Source organism: Heptranchias perlo, chromosome 2 (genome assembly GCF_035084215.1).
Source record: "Heptranchias perlo isolate sHepPer1 chromosome 2, sHepPer1.hap1, whole genome shotgun sequence".
Taxonomy (NCBI): Eukaryota; Metazoa; Chordata; class Chondrichthyes; order Hexanchiformes; family Hexanchidae; genus Heptranchias; species Heptranchias perlo.
Window position 1 is genome coordinate 154,121,729 of NC_090326.1, and position 19,699 is coordinate 154,141,427.

Below are 19,699 nucleotides of genomic sequence, written 5' to 3' on the forward strand. Positions count from 1 at the left end.
ATGAGATTCACAACTCAGCACTGGAATGGAGCAACTTAGGGAGCATTTACACTGTTTTAGTATCGGTGCAAAATGGTCGTTGCTTTGCACCAGCACTAAAGCTGTGGCATGTGAATACGGTGTTAAGACCCAAACTGATTCAGAATTCAGGCTGTCTATTTACACTATAACTGTAACACAATACAGTTGTAACATAATTGCACTCTTAGTGTCAACAGTTCTAGGTGATTGGTTGGGGGAGATTTTAATAATTAAAATGGAGCTAGTGGACTTTCCCCCCCCCCCCCCCCCCGCCGCCATTTTTCCTGGAGGCGCATGCCTGATTCAGGCAGACCCTCATCAATCTATACAAATCGAGGCCCCGATATTTCCAGGTCCTAGGGTTTATCTGTAGTTGTTCACTGCGTCCAAGTAGGAGTTCATGTGGTCAGCTCTTTTAGATTTTCTCAGCTAATTCATTGTAGTTCACTATGTGAAGCACGAGGCATGGCGAGTCTGAGATATGACAAGTCTCCATGTAAATGCACTTCATTCGTTCTTTTTTCATCTCTCCTGTCCTGGAAGTGGCAGGTCATGCTGGAGTACAGTCAGTGGATTACAGCTGCCCTTGAGGTGCATTTTGGCGGTATTGATCATGATTCAGCTAGATTTAGCATAGTTATGGAAAAGGACAAAGATGGAACAGAATAAAAGTTCTCAACTGGGGAAAGGCAAATTTTACTAAGCTGAGAAGTAATTTAGCAAAACTGGACCGGAAACAGCTACTTGAAGGTAAATCAGTGTCAGAGCAGTGGGAGGCATTCAACGGGGAGATAGTGAGGGTTCAAAGCAAATATATTCCTGCAAAGAAAAAGGGTAAGTCTCCCAAATCTAGAGCCCCCTGGATGTCAAGGAGCATACAGGGTAAGATCAGGCAAAAAAGGGAGACTTATGTCAGACACAGAGAGCTCAATACTGTAGAAAACCTAGAGGAGTATAGAAAGTGCAGGGGTGAAATTAAAAAGGAAATTAGGAAAGCAAAGAGATAGCATGAAAAAATACTGACAAGTAAAATCAAGGAAAACCCACAGATGTTTTATAAATATATAAAGAGCAAGAGGATAACTAAGGAAAGAGTAGGGCCTATTAGAGACCAAAATGGTAACCTATGTGTGGAGGCGGAAGATGTGGGTATGCTTCTTAATGAATACATTGCTTCTGTCTTCACAAAAGAGGGGAAGATGCAGGCATTGTAGTTAAGGAGGAGGAGTATAAAATATTGGATAAGATAAACATAATGAAGGAGGAAATATTAAGGGGATTAGCCTCTTTGAAAGTAGATAAATTGCCAGGCCTGGATGAAATGTATCCCAGACTCTTGAGAAGCAAGGGAGGAAATAGCGGAGGCTCTGACCATCATTTTCACATTTTCGCTGGCTACAGGCGTAGTGCCAGAGGATTGAAGGACTGCTAATGTTGTACTGTTGTTTAAAAAGGGAGAAAAGGATAGACCGAATAATTACAGGCCAGTCTAATCTCGTGGTGGGCAAATTATTGGAAACAATTCTGAGGGACGGTATAAATCGTCATTTAGAAAGGCACACGTTAATCAAGGACAGTCAGCATAGATTTATTACGGGAAGGCCGTGTCTGACCAACTTGATTGAATTTTTTGAGGAGGTAACAGGAGGGTCGATGAAGGTAGCGCGTTTGATGTAGTCTGCGTGGATTTTAGCAAGGCTTTTGACAAGGTCCCACATGGCAGACTGCTCAGAAAAGTAAAAGCCCATGGGATCCAAGGGAAAGTGGCAAGTTGGATCCGAAATTGGCTCAGTGGCAGGAAGCAAAGGGTAATGGTGGAGGGTGTTTTTGTGAATTGTAGGTTGTTTCCAGTGGGGTTCCACAGGGTTCAGTACTGGGTCCTTTGCTTTTTGTGGTATATATTAATAATTTAGACCTAAATGTAAAGGGCACGCTTAAGAAGTTTGCAGATGATACAAAAATTGGCCATGTGGTTGATAGTGAGGAGGAAAGCTGTAGACTGCAGGAAGATATCAATGGACTGGTCAGATGGGCAGAGAAATGGCAAATGGAATTCAATCCGGAGAAGTGTGAGGTAATGCATTTGGGGAGGCAAGGAAATACACAATAAATGGGAGGATACTGAGAGGTGTAGAGGATCAAAGGGACCTTGGAGTGCATGTCCACAGATCCCTGAAGGTAGCAGGACAAGTCGATAAGGTGGTTTAAAAAGGCATATGAGATACTTTATTAGCCAAGGCATAGAATATAAGAGCAGGGAGGCTATGCCAGAACTGTATAAAACACTAGTTAGGCCACAGCTTGAGTACTGTGTACAGTTCTGGTCACCACATTACAGGAAAAATGTGATTGCACTAGAGAGGGTACAAAGGAGATTTATGAGGATGTTGCCAGAACTGGAGAATTTTAGCTATGAGGAAAGATTGGATAGGCTGGGCTTGTTTTCATTGGAACAGAGGTGGCTGAGGGGTGATTTAATTGAGGTGTATAAAATTATGAGGAGCCTAGATACGAAGGACCTATTTCCCTTAGCAGAAAGGTCAATTACTGGAGGGCATAGATTTAAAGTGATTGGTAGAAGGATTAGAGGGAGTTGAGGAGAAATTTTTTCACCCAGAGGATGGTGGGGGTCTGGAACTCACTGCCTGAAAGGGTGGTAGAGGCAGCAACCCACAACTCATTTTAAAAAGTACTTGGTTGTGCACCTGAAATGCCATAACCTTCAGGGCTACGGACCAAGTGCTGGAAAGTGGGATTAAGCGGGATAGCTCTTTCCTCGGGAAGCACAGACATGATGGGCCGAATGACCTCCGTCTGTGCCGTAACTGTCTATGATTCTTTGATGTGCCCTTGCAACCATTTTTAATATACAAACTACCCCAGATCTAAGAGTTATTTGACCATAGAGCCCACCATAAGTAAACCCAATCCTTTGTTCTTCCAGGCTGCAAATACAAACTTTAAGTAGAGATCAGCTAGACTGTGAGCAGGAATGAGACGTCTGGTCATTTTTGTTCCTCTTTTTTTCTCTTTTCTCTTCTCTCTTCCAGACATAGTGCACTGAGTTAGTATTCCCACCATCCTAGCTTGCTTTTATTTTATTTGTTCTTGGGTGTGTTAACGCTGGTAATGTTGCCTTTGTTGCCCTGAGAAGATGCTGCACTCCTTGTGGGGATGGTGCTCCCACGATATTAGCGAGGGAGTTCCAGGATTATGGGCCGGTGACAGTGAAGGAATGGTGTTATACGTCCCAGTCAGGATAGGGTGTGACTTTGGAGGGAAACATTGAGGTGATGATGTTCGTGTGCTATAGCTGCTCCTATCCTCCTTTTGTGGTAGCTGTTGCTGGGCTGGGAGGTGCTACAATACATCCTTTAGATCGTACATACTGCACTTGTGATGGAAAGGGTGGGTACTGGTTCTAATCCAGCTGACTGTCCTAGATGGTGTTGAACTTTTTGAGCTGAAAACGGCCAACGGCACTTTTACCTTTAGATTAGGTTCAGGGAGAGCAGATGCCAATCAACCAGTGTCCCTTTTTCCTGTCTAGTTCCAGTCTGTATATAGGTCTATTGGAGGACAGTTGTGAAATCAAAACCCCACTTTTCCACATGTGCAGTGTGTTCCAATATCGCTATGTAACAATGCACTGGCACATTCCTCTTTTTTTCGTTCATGGGATGTGGGCGTCGCTGGCAAAGCCAGCATTTATTGCCCATCCCTAATTTCCCTTGAAAAGGTGGTGGTGAGCCACCGCCTTGAACCGCTGCAGTCCGTGTGGTGAAGGTTCTCCCACGGTGCTGTTAGGTAGGGAGTTCCAGAATTGTGACCTAGTGACGATGAAGGAAGGGCGATATATTTCCATGTTGGGATGGTGTGTGACTTGGAGGGGAACGTGCAGGTGGTGTTGTTCCCGTGTGCCTGCTGCCCTTGTCCTTCTAGGTGGTGGAGGTCGCGGGTTTTGGAGGTGCTGTTGAAGAAACCTTGGCAAGTTGCTGCAGTGCATCCTGTAGATGGTACACACTGCAACTACGGTGCGCCAGTGGTGAAGGGGGTGAATATTTAGGGTGGTGGATGGGGTGCCAATCAAGCAGGCTGTTTTGGATGGTGTTGAGCTTGAGTATTGTTGGAGCTGCACTCATCCAGGCAAGTGGAGAGTATTCCATCACACTCCTGACTTGTGCCTTGTAGATGGTGGAAAGGCTTTGGGGAGTCAGGAGGTGAGTCACTCGCCGCAGAATACCCAGCCTCTGACCTGCTCCTGTAGCCACAGTATTTGTGGCTGGTCCAGTTTAGTTTCTGGTTGATGGTGGGAGATTCGGCGATGGTAATGCCGTTGAATGTCAAGGGGAGGTGGTTAGACTGTCTCTTGTTGGAGATGGTCATTGCCTGACACTTGTCTAGTGCGAATGTTACTTGCCATTTATGAGCCCAAGCCTGGATGTTGTCCAGGTCTTGCATGCGGGCACAGACTGCTTCATTATCTGAGGGGTTGCGAATGGAACTGAACACTGTGCAGTCGTCAGTGGACATCCCCACTTCTGACCTTATGATGGAGGGACGGTCAATGATGAAGCAGCTGAAGATGGTTGGGCCTAGGACACTGCCCTGAGGAACTCAGACAGCAACGTCCTGGGGCTGAGATGATTGGCCTCCAACAACCACTACCATCTTCCTTTGTGCTAGGTATGACTCCAGCCTCCAGAGTTTTCCCCCTAATTCCCACAAACTTCAATTTTACTAGGGCTCCTTGGTGTCACACTCGGTCAAATGCTGCCTTGATGTCAAGAGCAGTCATTCTCACCTCACCTCTGGAATTCAGCTCTTCTGTCCATGTTTGGACCAAGGCTGTAATGAGGTCTGAAGCAGAGTGGTCCTGGTGGAACCCAAACTGAGCATCGGTGAGCAGGTTATTGGTGAGTAAGTGCCGCTTGAGAGCACTGTTGGCGACACCTTCCATCACTTTGCTGATGATTGAGAGTAGACTGATGGGGCGGTCATTGGCCGGATTGGATTTGTCCTGCTTTTTGTGGACAGGACGTACCTGGACAATTTTCCACATTGTCTGGTAGATGCCAGTGTTGTAGCTGTACTGGAACAGCTTGGCTAGTGGCGCGGCTGGTTCTGGAACACAAGTCTTCAGTACTGCAGCCGGGATATTGTCGGGGCCCATTGCCTTTGCTGTATCCACTGCACTCAGCCATTTCTTGATATCACATGGAGTGAATTGAATTGGCTGAAGACTGGCTTCTGTGATTCCTGCTGGCAATCTATTTTCCAGACCAGACGCACCAGACTTTGCTGGTTTAGGACCAGATAATACAAAAATACAAGGAAATTTGTAGAAATTCATGAACAATGTTCATTTCAATTAAATCTTATTGTGGATTTATACATTTCTACACAAGTTTGAGACAGGTTACAATCACGTCCATTCAGGCACTGGATTAGGAAAAATTCTCATGACTTTCTAACCATGTACAAGGGTTAGCAATAAGGAAATGAACATTTGTACAGATTATTTAACACAATACATGCATCTTTTCCAGCTTTCCATTGTATGTCAAGTCAAATAAATATTTCAGTGCTGTACACAATATATAAATATACATTAAACATTTGTGATATAAATGCATATGTAAATCATACATATATGCATAATACTAGCAACATATAGTGGGATAAATCAAATGTTTTAATCTGTGCATGTATGATATATATTTTGACTATCTTGATTGCATCAGGTGAAATTTTGCTGTAAGATTACATTTGGGAGAGAGTCGCTTACAATGAATAATGCGGGTTATAATCTGTATAATTCATGTCATTATCGATATCTGTTCAAGATGAATAGGTTACACCTCAACCTTCCCGCGAGGATATCAGTCCCAGCTCTGTTAACTCGTGCTGTGGGGGAGGGTTTAAACTTATTTGGCAGGGGGGTGGGCACCTGGATGAAACATTAGAGAGGAATAACAAGTTGCACAGAGGACTGGGAGAGACAAATAGCACTGGAGTAAAGAACAGTTCAGAAATAGGAGGGATCAGATGGGATATTGTGAGGCAGTCTAAGATGAGTTTGGAGTGCATGTGCATAAATGCACGTAGCATGGTAAATAAGGTTGGTGAGCTGCAGGCACAAGTCACCACGTGGGACTATAATATAGTGGCAATAACAGAGACCTGGCTCAAAGAAGGGGAGGAATGGAAACTTAATATTCCTGGTTACAAGGTATTCAGGAAAGATAGGGCAGGAAAGAAAGGAGGGGGGAGTGGCAGTATTGATCAAAGAAACTATTACAGCACTGGAAAGGGATGATTTAGTTGAGGGGTCAAGGACAGAATCTATTTGGTTAGAATTAAGGAACAATAGAAGAGCTATTATGTGTCATTGCTGGGTCTAGTAGCAGGAAATGAACCGGAGCAAATAAGAGAAGTAAGCGTTGGAGAACATCTAGGCAATAGCGATCATCACATAATACGGTTTAAAATAATAATCGAGAAAGACATAAGTAAGACAAAGACCAAAGTAATAGATTGGAAAAAGCTAATTGTATGGGGATGAGAATAGAACTGTGAAGGTAAACTGGAAAAAAAAATGTTGACAGAGATAAAACAGCAGTGGGAAATATTTAAAATGATGATCAATGGAGTCCAGGAGAAATATGTTCCACTTCAAAAAAAAATCTCGCCAATAATGAAACAACCTGGACGAATAAAGCGATACGGGTAAAATTGAAACTTTAAAAAGTGATGGCAAATGGGAATACGAAGTGGTCAGGAAGAATGTCAAAAAAACAATTAGGAAAGCAAAGAGGAACAACAAAATTAAATGATCAAGGAATATAAAAAGAAATAGTGAAGTATTCTACAGACACATCAATAACAAAAGAAAAATCAGGATAGGGATAGAGCCACTAAGGGATGCGTAAGATAAACTCACAGGTAATGGCAGCGAAATGGAAGAAATATTGAATCGTTACTTTGCCTCATTATTTACCAGGGAGACAAGGTGGGTATGACATAAGAAGAGGAGATCAAAAAAGGTATAAAGACACTTAAGATAGAAAGGGGGGAGATAATTGAGAAAAGTAGTTAGGGAGGAGATAGCAGAGGCGCTATTACATATAAATAAATATTCATTAGAAAAGCAGACAGCTAATGTTTTTCCTGTATTTAAAAAGGGAGATAGACGATGTCCAGAGAACTATAGACCGGTTAGCTTAATGTCTGTGGTAGGAAAGATAATGGAATCTTTACTCAAAGATGTAATAGAAAAACACCTAGAAAATGAAAATATAATAGTCAGCACGGATTTCAGAAGGGAAAATCATGCTTGACCAACCTTATTGAATTCTTCAAAGAAGTAACAAAGAGTAGACAAGGGTAATGTAGTGGATGTAATATATTTGGATTTTCAAGAGGTCTTCAGTAAGGTACCGCATTATAGACTCATGACTAAGGTCAGAATATGTGGAGTTGGGCAGGTAGCAGAATGGATAGCAAGCTGGCTACAAAACAGAAAACAGAGAGTAGTGATTAAGGGTAACTACTCAAACTGGCAAAAGGTGGGAAGTGGTGTTCCGCAGGGATTGGTGCTGGAACCGCTGTTGACAATTTTCATCAACTATTTGGACTCGGAAATTGAAAGTACAATTTCAAAATTTGTGGACGACACAAATTTGGGGGTGTAGGTAATACAAAGGAAGAATGTGTTAAAATGCAATAAGACATTATTAAACTTGCAGAATGGGCGTATAATTGGCATATGAATTTCAATATAGATGATTGTGAGGTGGTGTATTTTGGTAGGAAGAATAAGGGAGCCACATAGTGTTTGGATCATGAGAGTCTAAATGGGGTGGGGGAGCAAAAGGAGTACAGATACACAAATCACTAAAAGTAGAGATGCAGGTTAATAAGGCCATAAAAAAGGGAAACCAAAAAATGGGGTTCATTTCTAGAGAGAGAGAATTGAAAAGCAGAGAAGTTATGCTAAACTTGTATAGAACCTTGGTTAGACCTCACTTGGTGTATTGTGCACAGTTCTGGTCTGCATGTAAGTGTTTTGAGGCATTGGAGAAGGTGCAAAAAGGATTCACAAGGATGCTACCAGAACTGAGAGGATAGACTTATCAGGAAAGACGACACAGGCTAGGGCTCTTTTCTCCGGAAAAGAGAAGGCTGCGGGATGACCTGATAGAAGCCTTTAAGATAATGACAGGGTTTGATAGGGTAGACGTAGAGAAAATGTTTCCACTTGGGGAGTCCAAAACTAGAGGTCATCAATATCAGATAGTCACTAATAAATCCAATAGGGAATTCAGGAGAAACTTCTTCACCCAAAGAGTGGTAAGAATGTGGAACAAGCTATCACAAGGAATAGTTGAGGTTAAAAAAAAAGTGGCTGGAGTCATACTTAGCACAAAGGAAGATGGTAGTGGTTTTTGGAGGCCAATCATCTCAGCCCCAGGACATTGCTGCAGGAGTTCCTCAGGGCAGTGTCCTAGGGCCCAACCATCTTCAGCTGCTTCATCAATGACCTTCCCTCCATCATAAGGTCAGAAATGGGGATGTTCGCTGCAACCCCTCAGATAATGAAGCAGTCTGTGCCCACATGCAGCAAGACCTGGACAACGTCCACACTTGGGCTGATAAGTGGCAAGTACCATTCACGCCAGGCAATGACCATCTCCCCTTGACATTCAACGGCATTACCATCGCCGAATCCCCCACCATCAATATCCTGGGGGCCTCCATTGACCATAAACTTAACTGGACCAGCCACACAAATACTGTGACTACAAGAGCAGGTCAGAGGCTGGGTATTCTGTGGCGAGTGACTCACCTCCTGACTCCCCAAAGCCTTTCCACCATCTACAAGGCACAAGTCAGGAGTGTGATGGAATACTCTCCACTTACCTGGATGAGTGCAGCTCCAACAACATTCAAGAAGCTCGACACCATCCAGGACAAAGTAGCCTGCTTGATTGGCACCCCATCCACCACCCTAAATATTCACTCCCTTCACCACCGGCACACTGTGGCTGCAGTGTGTACCATCCACAGGATGCACTGCAGCAACTCACCAAGGCTTCTTCAACAGCACCTCCCAAACCTGCAACCTCTACCACCTAGAAGGACAAGAGCAGCAGGCACATGGGAACAACACCATCCTGACTTGGAAATATATCGCCGTTCCTTCATTGTCGCTGGGTCAAAATCCTGGAACTCCCTTCCTAACAGCACTGTGGGAGAACCTTCACCACACGGACTGCAGCGGTTCAAGAAGGCGGCTCACCAGCACCTTATTAAGGGCAATTAGGGATGGGCAATAAATGCTGGCCTTGCCAGCGACGCCCACATCCCATGAACAAAAAAGTAACATACATGCATTTAAGGGGAAGCTAGATAACCACACGAAGGAGAAAGAAATGGAAGGATATGCTGATAGGGGTAGATGAAGTAGGGAGGGAGGAGGCTTGTGTGGAGCATAAACATGGACCAGTTGGGCCGAATGGCCTATTTCTGTGCTGTAGATTCAATGTAACTATGGGCCACCAAATAGTGGGACGGAGATAAAGGAGCAAATTTGCAGGCAAATTACAGAAAGATGCTAATGGAGGACTTCAATTATCCCAGTATATTCTGGGATAGTAACAATGTAAAGGGCAAAGATTAGATGGTATGATGGTGGATAAGCAGTGGCAAATATTTAAAAAGGTATTTTATGACTAGCAACAAAAATATATCCCTGTGAGGAGGAAAGACTTCACACAAAGGGTGAACCAACCATGGCTAACTAAGGAAGTCAAGGATGGTATCAGGTCAAAAGAAAAAGCATACAACATGGCAAAGATTACTGGTAAGCCCGAAGATTGGGAAAACTTTAAAAACCAGCAAAGGATGACTAAAAGAATAATAAAGAGGGAGAAAATAAATTGAGAGAGTAAACTAGCAAGAAATATAAAAACTGACAGTAAAAGCTTCTACAAGTATATAAAAAGGAAGAGGGTAGCTAAAGTAAACATTGGTCCCTTAGAGGATGAGACTGGGGAAATAATAATGGAAATCAAGGAAATGGCAAAGGAATTGAACAGATATTTTGTATCTGTCTTCACAGTAGAAGACACTAATAACATGCCAATAATAGATAATCAAGGGGCAAAGGGGAGGGAGGAACTAAGAACAATCACTATCACTAGAGAAAAAGTACTAGGTAAACTAATTGGTCTTAAGGCTGACCAGTCCCCTGGAACTGATGGCTTGCATCCGAGGGTCTTAAAGGAAGTGGCTGCAGAGATAGTGGATGCATTGGTTGTAATCTTCCAGAATTCACGAGATTCTGGAAAGGTCCCAGCGGATTGGAAAACCGCAAACGTAACATCCCTATTCAAGAAAGGAGTGAGACAGAAAGCAGGTAACTATAGACCAGTTAGCCTAACATCTGTCATTGGGAAAATGCTAGAATCCATTATTAAGGAAGTAGTAGCAGGACATTTGGAAACTCATAATACAATCAAGGAGAGTCAACATGGTTTTATGAAAGGGAAATAGTGTCTGACAAGTTTATTAGAGTTCTTTGAGGAAGTAATGGGCAGGATGGATAAAGGGAAACCAATGGATGCAGTATATTTGGATTTCCAAAAGGCATTCGATAAGGTGCCACATGAAAGATTACTGCACAAGATAAGAGCTCATGATGTTGGGGGTAATATACTGGCATGGATAGAGGATTGGCTAACTAACAGAAAACAAAAAGTCGGGATAAAAGGGTCATTTTCAAAATGGCAATCTGTAACTAGTGGGGTGCTGCAGGGATCAGTGCTGGGGCCTTAACTATTTGCAATATATATCAATGACTTGGATGAAGGAACAGAGTGTGTTGTGGCCAAATTTGCTGATGATACAAAGATAGGTGGAAAAGCAAGTTGCAATGAGGACACAAAGTGAATGGGCAAAAATTTGGCAGATGGAATATAATGTTGGAAAATGTGAAGTCATCCACTTTGAGAGGAAAAATAAAGAAGCAAAATATTATTTGAATGGAGAAATATTACAAAATGCTGCTGTACAGAGGGATCTGGGTGTCCTCGTACATGAAACACAAAAAGTCAACGTACAAGTGCAGCAGGTAATCCGGAAGGCAAACTGGGTATTGGCCTTTATTTCTCGGGGGATGGAGTATAAAAACAGGGCAGTCATGCTATAACTGTACAGGGTGCTGGTGAGACCACACCTGGAGTACTGCGTACAGTTCTCGTACCCTTATTTAAGGAAGAACGTACTTGCATTGGAGGCAGTTCAGAGAAGGTTCACTAGGTTGATTCCGGGTATGGAAGGATTGTCTTATGAGGAAAGATTGAACAGGTTGGGTCTATACTCATTGGAGTTTAGAAGAATGAGAGGAGACCTTATTGAAACATACAAGATTCTGAGGGGACTCAATAGGATAGATGCTGAGAGGATGTTACCCCTCATGGGAGAATCTAAAACTAGGGGGCATAGTCTCAGAATAAGGGTTCGCCCGTTTAAGACGGAAATGAGGAGGAATTTCTTCTCCCAGAGGGTCGTGAATTTTTGGAATTCTTTACCCCAAAAAGCTGTGGAGGCTGAGTTAGACATATTTTTGATCAGCAAGGGAGTCAAAGGATATGGGGAAAGGGCAGGAAAGTGGAGTTGAGGTAAAAATCAGATCAGCCGTGATCTCATTGAATGGCGGAGCAGGCTCGAGGGGCCGACTGGCCTACTCCTGCTCCTGCTCCTATCTCATATTGTCTTATGGGGAGGAATTCCTGAAGTGTGTACAATACAACTTTCTGGATCACTGTGTTTCCAGCCCAACAAGGAAGGAAGCAGTGCTGGATCTAGTTCTGGAGAATTAAGTGGAGCATTTGGGGAACAGTGATTTTAGAATAGTTATGGAAAAGGACTAAGGAGCAATCGAGCATAAAAGTACTTATCTGGAGGAGGGCTAATTTTATTGAGTTAAAAAGGGATCTTGCCCAGGTGGATTGGCATCATATATTGGTAGGCAAAACAATAATTAAACAATGGGAGGTCTTCAATCAGGAGATGGTTCTGGTACAGAATAGACACATTCCCACGAGGGGGAAAGGAAGGGTATGCAAAGCTAGAGCTCCCTGGATGACTAAAGATATAGAGATTAAAATGAAACAGAAAAAGGAGGCTTATGACATGTGAAGTTCATAATATAGTAGAGAACCAAGATGAATACAGAAAGTCCGGAGGAGATCTAAAAACGGGAATAAGAGGTGCAAAGAGAGACTATGAGCGTAGATTAGCGGTTAACATGAAAGGGAATCCAAAAGTCTTTTATAAACATATAAATAGTAAAAGGGTAGTCAAAGGAAGGGTGGGACCGATTAAGGACAAAAAAGATGATCTTGTGGAGGCAGAGGGTATGGCTGAGGCATTAAAAGAACACTTTGCATCAGTCTTCACTGGAGAAGAGGATCCTGCCAATACAGCAGTAAAGGAGAAGGTAATAGTGATATTGGACATGATATAAATAGATAACAAGGAGGTACTTAAAACATTGGCAGTGCTCAAAAGTAGAAAAGTCACCTGGTCCAGATGGGATGCATCCTAGGTTACTGAGGGAAGTAAGGGTGGAAATTGCAGAAGGTCTGACCACAATCTTCCAATCCTCCTTAGATATGGGGATAGTGCCAGAGGACTGGAGGATTGCAAATGTTCAAAAAAGGGGAGAGGGATAAACCCGACAATTACAGGCCAGTCGGCCGAATGTCGGTGGTGGGGAAACTATTAGAGACAAAAATCCAGGACAAAATGAATTGGTACTTGGAAGAGTATGGACTGATAAATGAAAGTCAGCACATATTTGTTAAGGGAAAATCGTGTTTGACTAACTTGAGTTTTTTGATGAAGTTACGGAGAGGGTTGATGTTGTGTATACGGACTTTCAAAAGGCATTTGATAAAGTGCCACGTATTAGACTTGTTAACAAAATTAATGCCTATGGAATTAAAGGGACAGTGGCTTCGTGGATACAAAATTGGCTAAGAGACAGAAAGTAGTGGTGAACAGTTGTTTTTCAGATTGTAGGGAAGTATACAGTGATGTTCCCCAGGGGTCGGAATTAAGACCACTGCTTTATTTGATATGTATAAATGACCTGGACTTCGGTATGCAGGGAATAGTTTCAAAGTTTGCAGATGACACGAAACTCGGAAATGTAGCGAATAATGTGGAAGATAGTAACAGATTTCAGGGGGACATAGACAGACTGGTGAAATGGGCAGACACATGGCAGATGAAATTTAACCCAGAGAAGTGTGAAGTGATACATTTTGGTAGGAAGAATGAGGAGAGGCAATATAAACTAAATGGTACAATTTTAAAGGGGGTACAGGAACAGAGAGACCTGGCGGTGTATGAAAACAAATCTTTGAAGGTGGCAGGACAAGTTGAGAAGGCTGTTAAAAAGCATATGAGATCCAGGGCTTTATTAATAGAGGCATAGAGTACAAAAGTAAGGAAGTTTTGCTAAACCTTTATAAAACACTGGTTAGGCCTCAGTTGGAGTATTGTGTTCAATTCTGGGTACCACACTTTAGGAAGGATATCAAGGCCTTAGAGAGGGTGGAGAAGAGATTTACTAGAATGGTACCAGGGATGAGGGACTTCAGTTATAGTACGATGCAGCACAGAAGGAGGCCATTCAGCCCATCATGCCTGTGCCAGCTCCTTGCAAGAGCTTATCCAGTCAGTCCCACTCCCCTGCTCTTTCTAAATAGCGATTGTAATTTTTTTCCCTTCAAGTATTTATCCAATTCCCTTTTAAAAGTTAATAAATCTGCTTCCACCACCCTTTCAGGCAGCGAATTCCAGATCATCATTTAAAAAAAAACGTTTCCTCATGTCGCCTCTGGATTTTTTTTTACCAATAACCTTAACTCTGTCCTCTGGTTGCCGACATTTCTGCCACTGGAAACAGTTTCTCCTTATTTAGTCTATCAAAACTGTTCGTGATTTTGAACACCTCTGTCAAATCTCCCCATAACCTTCTCTGTTTGAAGGAGAACAACCCCAGCTTCTCCAGTCTCTCCACATAACTGAAGTCCCTCATCCCTGGTACCATTCTAGTAAATCTCTTCTGCTCCCTCTCTGAGGCCTTGGCATCATATTTATGCATCTGTGTATGTATATATACCGTGTGTGTGCGCGCGTATCTGTGCATATATATACCGTGTCTGTGCGTAGACGTGTGCGTGCGCAGATATATGTATGTATGCATGCCTGTGTGCGTCCTTGTGTAGGTGTGTTTCTTTCTCTGTGTGTACACGTATGCACCTGTTTGTACATCTATATGTATGCATCTGTATGTGTACATCTGTGTCTGTATAAATATATATATGTGCCTGTGCGTGTGTACATACATGCACGCATCTGCGTGTGTATATAATGTACGTACGTGTCTATATGTAGGTGTACGTGACTGTGTGCGCATATATATATGTACATATATGCGCGCATTTGCGTGTGTAGTTTGTGTGTCTGTGTGTGTAGTTTGTGTCTGTGTGTGTTGTGTGTGAGATTATTGTATGTAAGTATAAGCAAGTGCAAATATTCCAGGAGAGTTGACAGTAATTTTTTAAAAAAGAAATTGAGACAGAAAGAAGAATGGACAAAAATACAACTTTGAAACCAGTTTCTAGTGTGATTTTTTTTTTTAAAAAGCAATATTTTGTGGATTTTATTTTTCAATACTTTAACATGTTGGGATTAATTGATTAGAAAAAAAAACAAGTGGATGGACCCATGTAGTCCCATGTAGCTTCACAGTACAAGCACACTGACATACTGAATCAGATCAGCAGTGCCACAGTAGGAGGCAGTTGATATGGTGGCAAAATGCAAGAGCCATGAAAATGTTGGGTCTGTACTGCCATTAGATCTAGGCAAGTCTGGTTGGTCACTTTGAGAAATGGCATTGTAGTGGGAGAAGCACCTGCCAGCGTTCGATGCCACTCGAGGTAAATGTGCCTTGACACTGCACATACTGGAGTCGAACTTAAGACCCACCTTCCATGTATGGCTGAATGCTAGACTATGTAGCACGTTTACCCACTTAGCAATCAGAAATCACTCATATGGTCGGTATTAAAGTGTGTCACTAATTTGCACGTCATGTTGGACGAACATTCCATTTTGGAGGGAGAGGAAATTATAATGCGTCAGGTACTGATACAGACACTGATCCTGGCCCCTAAGTGAAGTGAAGGAACAAAGTTATTTCGGAAGGATGGTATGCACATAATTAGATGGAGGACTAGGTTGTTGGCACAAAACATAAGTCAGTAATAACTGGGGATTTATTTAAATTAGATTTGGGGGAGGCAGTAATACTTTGGACGCATGACTGCGGCTGACCAGAAGGAGCTGGATGTTAACGTCTAATACTGGATAAGTACTTGAAGGGAAAAAATTTGCAGGGCCACGGGGACTAGCTGGATTGCTCTTGCAGAAAGCTGGCATGGACTTGATGGGCCGAATGGACTCCTTCTATGCTATAACCATTCCATGATTTTATTCCTTCTAGTTCTAATTGATAGCCCTTTTGGGGGAAAAAAAATGGAAATTGCTGTTATGTACTTGTAAATTTTTTGTGTTGAATAATTATACTAAGTTTTCTTGCATTGTTTTCCAGATTTTGATGCCATTACTGATCCTATAATGAAAGCAAAAATGGTAGCATTGAAAGGAATCAACAGAGTTATGGCCCAAAGTAACTTAGGAATGCCACCAATAGTAATGAACAGGTAAAGATTTAAAGTGTTGAAAAATATTTGCTTTTGTTGGAAGGCTTAAGTTTAACAGGAAAATGGGCTGTTCCACCAGGAAGAAAATCTAATAAATTTAGAGAAATGAGTTAGAAGGTCTGTATGTTTGCTTTTGTCGAGGTGGATTTATTTGCCCCCTGAGATTCAGACACTGTTATTCAATGATACACAAGAGTGATGGAAAGCAGCTAAATTTCCCCCTTCCCCAGCGGATCTACTCCTGGCTTCACAGTTCTGTCTTTGTAATTCTGTGCCGTCTCATGCCCATTTCTTCTTGCAGCCATGCTTCTGTGATGCCGGTATTGCCAGTAGCTGCTTTTACCTCTAATTGCCCATAAAATTCCTACTTCTCACATCAAATGTAAATTGATTATTTTTATACTAAACATTTCCCTCCTTCACCCTAAACATAGCCCTCTCCCAGCACCTTCTGGTCAGCCGCAGTCAACGCGTTCACCGATGTATTACCTCTTCCCCCAATCTTAATTTAAATAAATCCCCAGTTATTGCTGACTTTACGTTTTGTGCCAACAACCTAGTCCCCCATCTAATTATGTGCATACCATCCTTCCTATATAACTTTTTTTCTGCACCATGCTTGCTGTTCACACACTATCCACCTGAAATCTTCTCTGGTATGTCTTTGTGCATAATAAGCAGTACACAAAGGTATAACAGTTTTTTTCTACCTTTTAAAAATTTCCCAATTAACCTCAGTTAATTCCCTTCTACACACACCATTTAACTAACATTAACACACCATTTTTTTTCATCTTGCCCACTTGGCAATGAAAGCAACCCAGGTACTACCAATACCTATGCACCCTTTGCCATAAACCTGACCATCATTTCTGTATATTCTGCTAGAAGAGTGAAAGCTTAACAATTGAGCTAGTGATCTAATTACAGACCTCTGCCAGTGTGAAGTGTGCAAGAGTGGTCCAATAACTTCCCCACCCCCCCCCCCCCCCCCCCGCCCTTCCAATTGGGTTAGAATCTAAACCTGCTTTGCATGTCGTCCTAACGCTACAAATTGAGTGAAGATCTGTCTTCCTAGTTTTCACATATGTAATTATACGGTGCGTCAACTCTATTATCAGACCCTACTCATTCTCACTTTTGAGCATAATTCCAATCCAAGGTAATTGATGTTGCTTTGTACCTATTCATTTATTACTGTCTGCACCACTTGTCATGCCATCTGTGGGCTATGTAAATAGGAACAGAATATAACTTTTCGACTGTTGATTTGCTAGCTTCTCCCTCTGCTCTCAAGGGATTATAAATGGTTATTGTGAAACTATTATGATTTCTGAAATCATGCAACTATAGTAACACTTAAAAATTCACATTAAAATATAAATTTCGGCTCATATCTTTAATTAAAAATTTGTACAAATTCAATCTAATTTACACCATTTTTTAGAATATTCTTATTTAGTAAGTTGTAGGCTATGGTGTTGAGGGTTAAATGCTTTGTGAATTCTTAGTAGCATAAGCTATATTTATGTTACCAGCAAGTAACATCCAGTATCAGAATTGGTACTAGATATTTTTCTTACTGCAGTCAATATTAAGACCTCCAATCAGTTGTGCCACAGAGAAGGATGCGGATTATTCCCACGTTTACCTCGTGCTAAGTTCTCTATAGGAAGTGTTGAGTAGGAGCCCAGGTATTCTGTCAAAGTGAGATGGGACATTCGGGGGAGGAATTGCCCAGGGTAGTTCTTGCACAACTCCTTTTAGCTTTTTATAGGCCAGGATAACTGAAGGTCTGGGAACAGGTCCTCTTTTCCTGACTACGATCATGTTTGGTACAGGGCAACATAGTTAAAAGTCATACATGATTCAATATATTTTTTCTGGCACATCTGAGGATTGGAGTCATAATACAATTATGTACTAACAACTTACGTAGCTAAGACTCTTTGCATTATTTCAGAATCCCAGAGTGCCCATTTAATTATCAAGGATTTACATTCTTGTTCTGGTACTGTCCAGAATTTGTGCACATGAGATTGATTTTCAGTTGAAAGTTGATAGTTGAATAGATCAAAGCATAGCGAGTTCAGATATTCACTGTCAATATACTTAAAGGGCCAGGAATTGAGAGAGATCTATTGGCTGCAATGCACCGATCCCCAAATAAAAAGATTTAATGGTAAATTGTCATGTTATGGTGTTGGGCCAACCACTCTTCATGTGACAAGTGTCTGATCTTAGTTGCCAATCATGGGGGATGGAAAATCAGATGGAGAGTTACTGGCAGAAGCCCAGGAGCAGGCTGGCTGGAGCTATTTGTTTCAGATATCATACAGTGAGGAGTTTTGAATATTCTCTAGTACTTGATGGAAATTGAGGCCTGGGCAGGAAGTAAACGAAATCTGGCCCTGATTTCTAATGGACAAAAATCCCTATGCTGCCGAGCAGATGCACTGAAGGGAGTTTCTGTGTCTTTTGTCACGCATCCATATTTGCACCACAGGCTGCAAAAGAATGTTTACATAGTTCAAGATTTTTTTTTAAATGGCCAAACCAGGACAACAGTTTACAGAAGAGGACTATGGGGGATGATGGTTGTTACCTGTATAGTCACCTTCCCCATTCAAGTTAAAGTATGCTTGAAGAAGCCAATAAGACGTTCTTGGATTTCTAACTGTATTTTCTCTGTTTGTTTCTTACAGATTTCCATTCATGGGCCAGCAAATGTCCAGTACACAGAGTGGTGATAGTGGACAGAACCCCATTCACCAAGGAGTTAGCCCGGTAGCTATTTAATTAAATAGGCTCTGATATCTCCATACTTAGTACATATTGAATTTATGAAGTATATTGTAAACAGCAGTGCCAACCTCTGATTCTTGGCCACAATTGCCCATTTATCCACTTCAAAGAATCATAGTGTTAACAGTACAGAAACTGACCATTCAGCCCATCAAGTCTGTGCTGATATTTTTCTCCACATGATCCAGTTAGTCTAGTCCCACTCTATATTCCCTTGTATCTTTTCATGTTCCTCTTTTTCAAGTAATTCAAAAGAATTTATGGATTCTGCTTCAATAGTGGTTTGTATCCACCTTCGAACACTCCTTCTAAAGCAACTTTTTCAAACTTCACCTTTAATTCTTCTTGTGATTGTATTAAACTATTGCCTTTTTACCATCTCCCTATCAGAAGAATTAATCTATCCCTATTTACCTTATCATAACCCACTATAATCTTGAAGATCTCAATCAGGTAACCCCTTACCCTTCTGATTTAAAAATAAGCCCTAACTTTTCAAGTTTCTGTTCATAACTACGGCACGCCATTATAAGCTCATCATCCCTGGTATCATTTTAATCCATTTATACTGGTATTTTTCCATCACTTTTATATTCTTCCTATAATGGAGTGCCCAAGACTGTACACAATACTCCCAACTGCAACCTAATTAAGGTTTTGTACAAGCTCAACATTATATCCTTGTCTTCTGTGCCACTAGATACAAAACAAAGGATTCCTTTTTGTCCTTTTTATGACTTTGTTTACTTGCACTGCCACCTTTTTAATAAAATGTATCTGAAAACCAGGGTCCCTCTGCTCCTCTACGTCATTTAAAATCTTACCATTTAAAGTGCGTTTCCTTTCCCTATTTTTACTTTCAAATTGTATTACTTTACATTTTTCTATATCCATTGCTTCACATAGTTCCACTGAAGAATTATGGTTGGTCTGTTTTTTTTCCTCTATTTTGTGTAGTGTTCTATCTTTGCATTTGATGCACTTTTTTTTAGCAACTGTTGTCTGGTGCATATTTACTTCTAAAGTTGGTGCCTGAAAGACAGACAGAATCTCCACTTTCTGACCTG

At 41.7% G+C, this 19,699-nt stretch overlaps 1 protein-coding gene across 10 annotated transcripts in view; it reads left to right on the forward strand.

Annotated features, from left to right (window-relative positions):
• kmt2ca (lysine (K)-specific methyltransferase 2Ca) overlaps nucleotides 1-19,699 on the forward strand; it is a 424,137-nt gene that overhangs the window by 341,169 nt on the left and 63,269 nt on the right. For all 10 annotated transcript variants that reach the window (XM_068008355.1, XM_068008384.1, XM_068008402.1 and 7 more), the window contains 2 exons: nucleotides 15,716-15,827; nucleotides 18,533-18,614. In XM_068008355.1, the coding sequence (XP_067864456.1) occupies nucleotides 15,716-15,827; nucleotides 18,533-18,614 (194 nt within the window). The remainder of the gene's footprint in view (nucleotides 1-15,715; nucleotides 15,828-18,532; nucleotides 18,615-19,699) is intronic.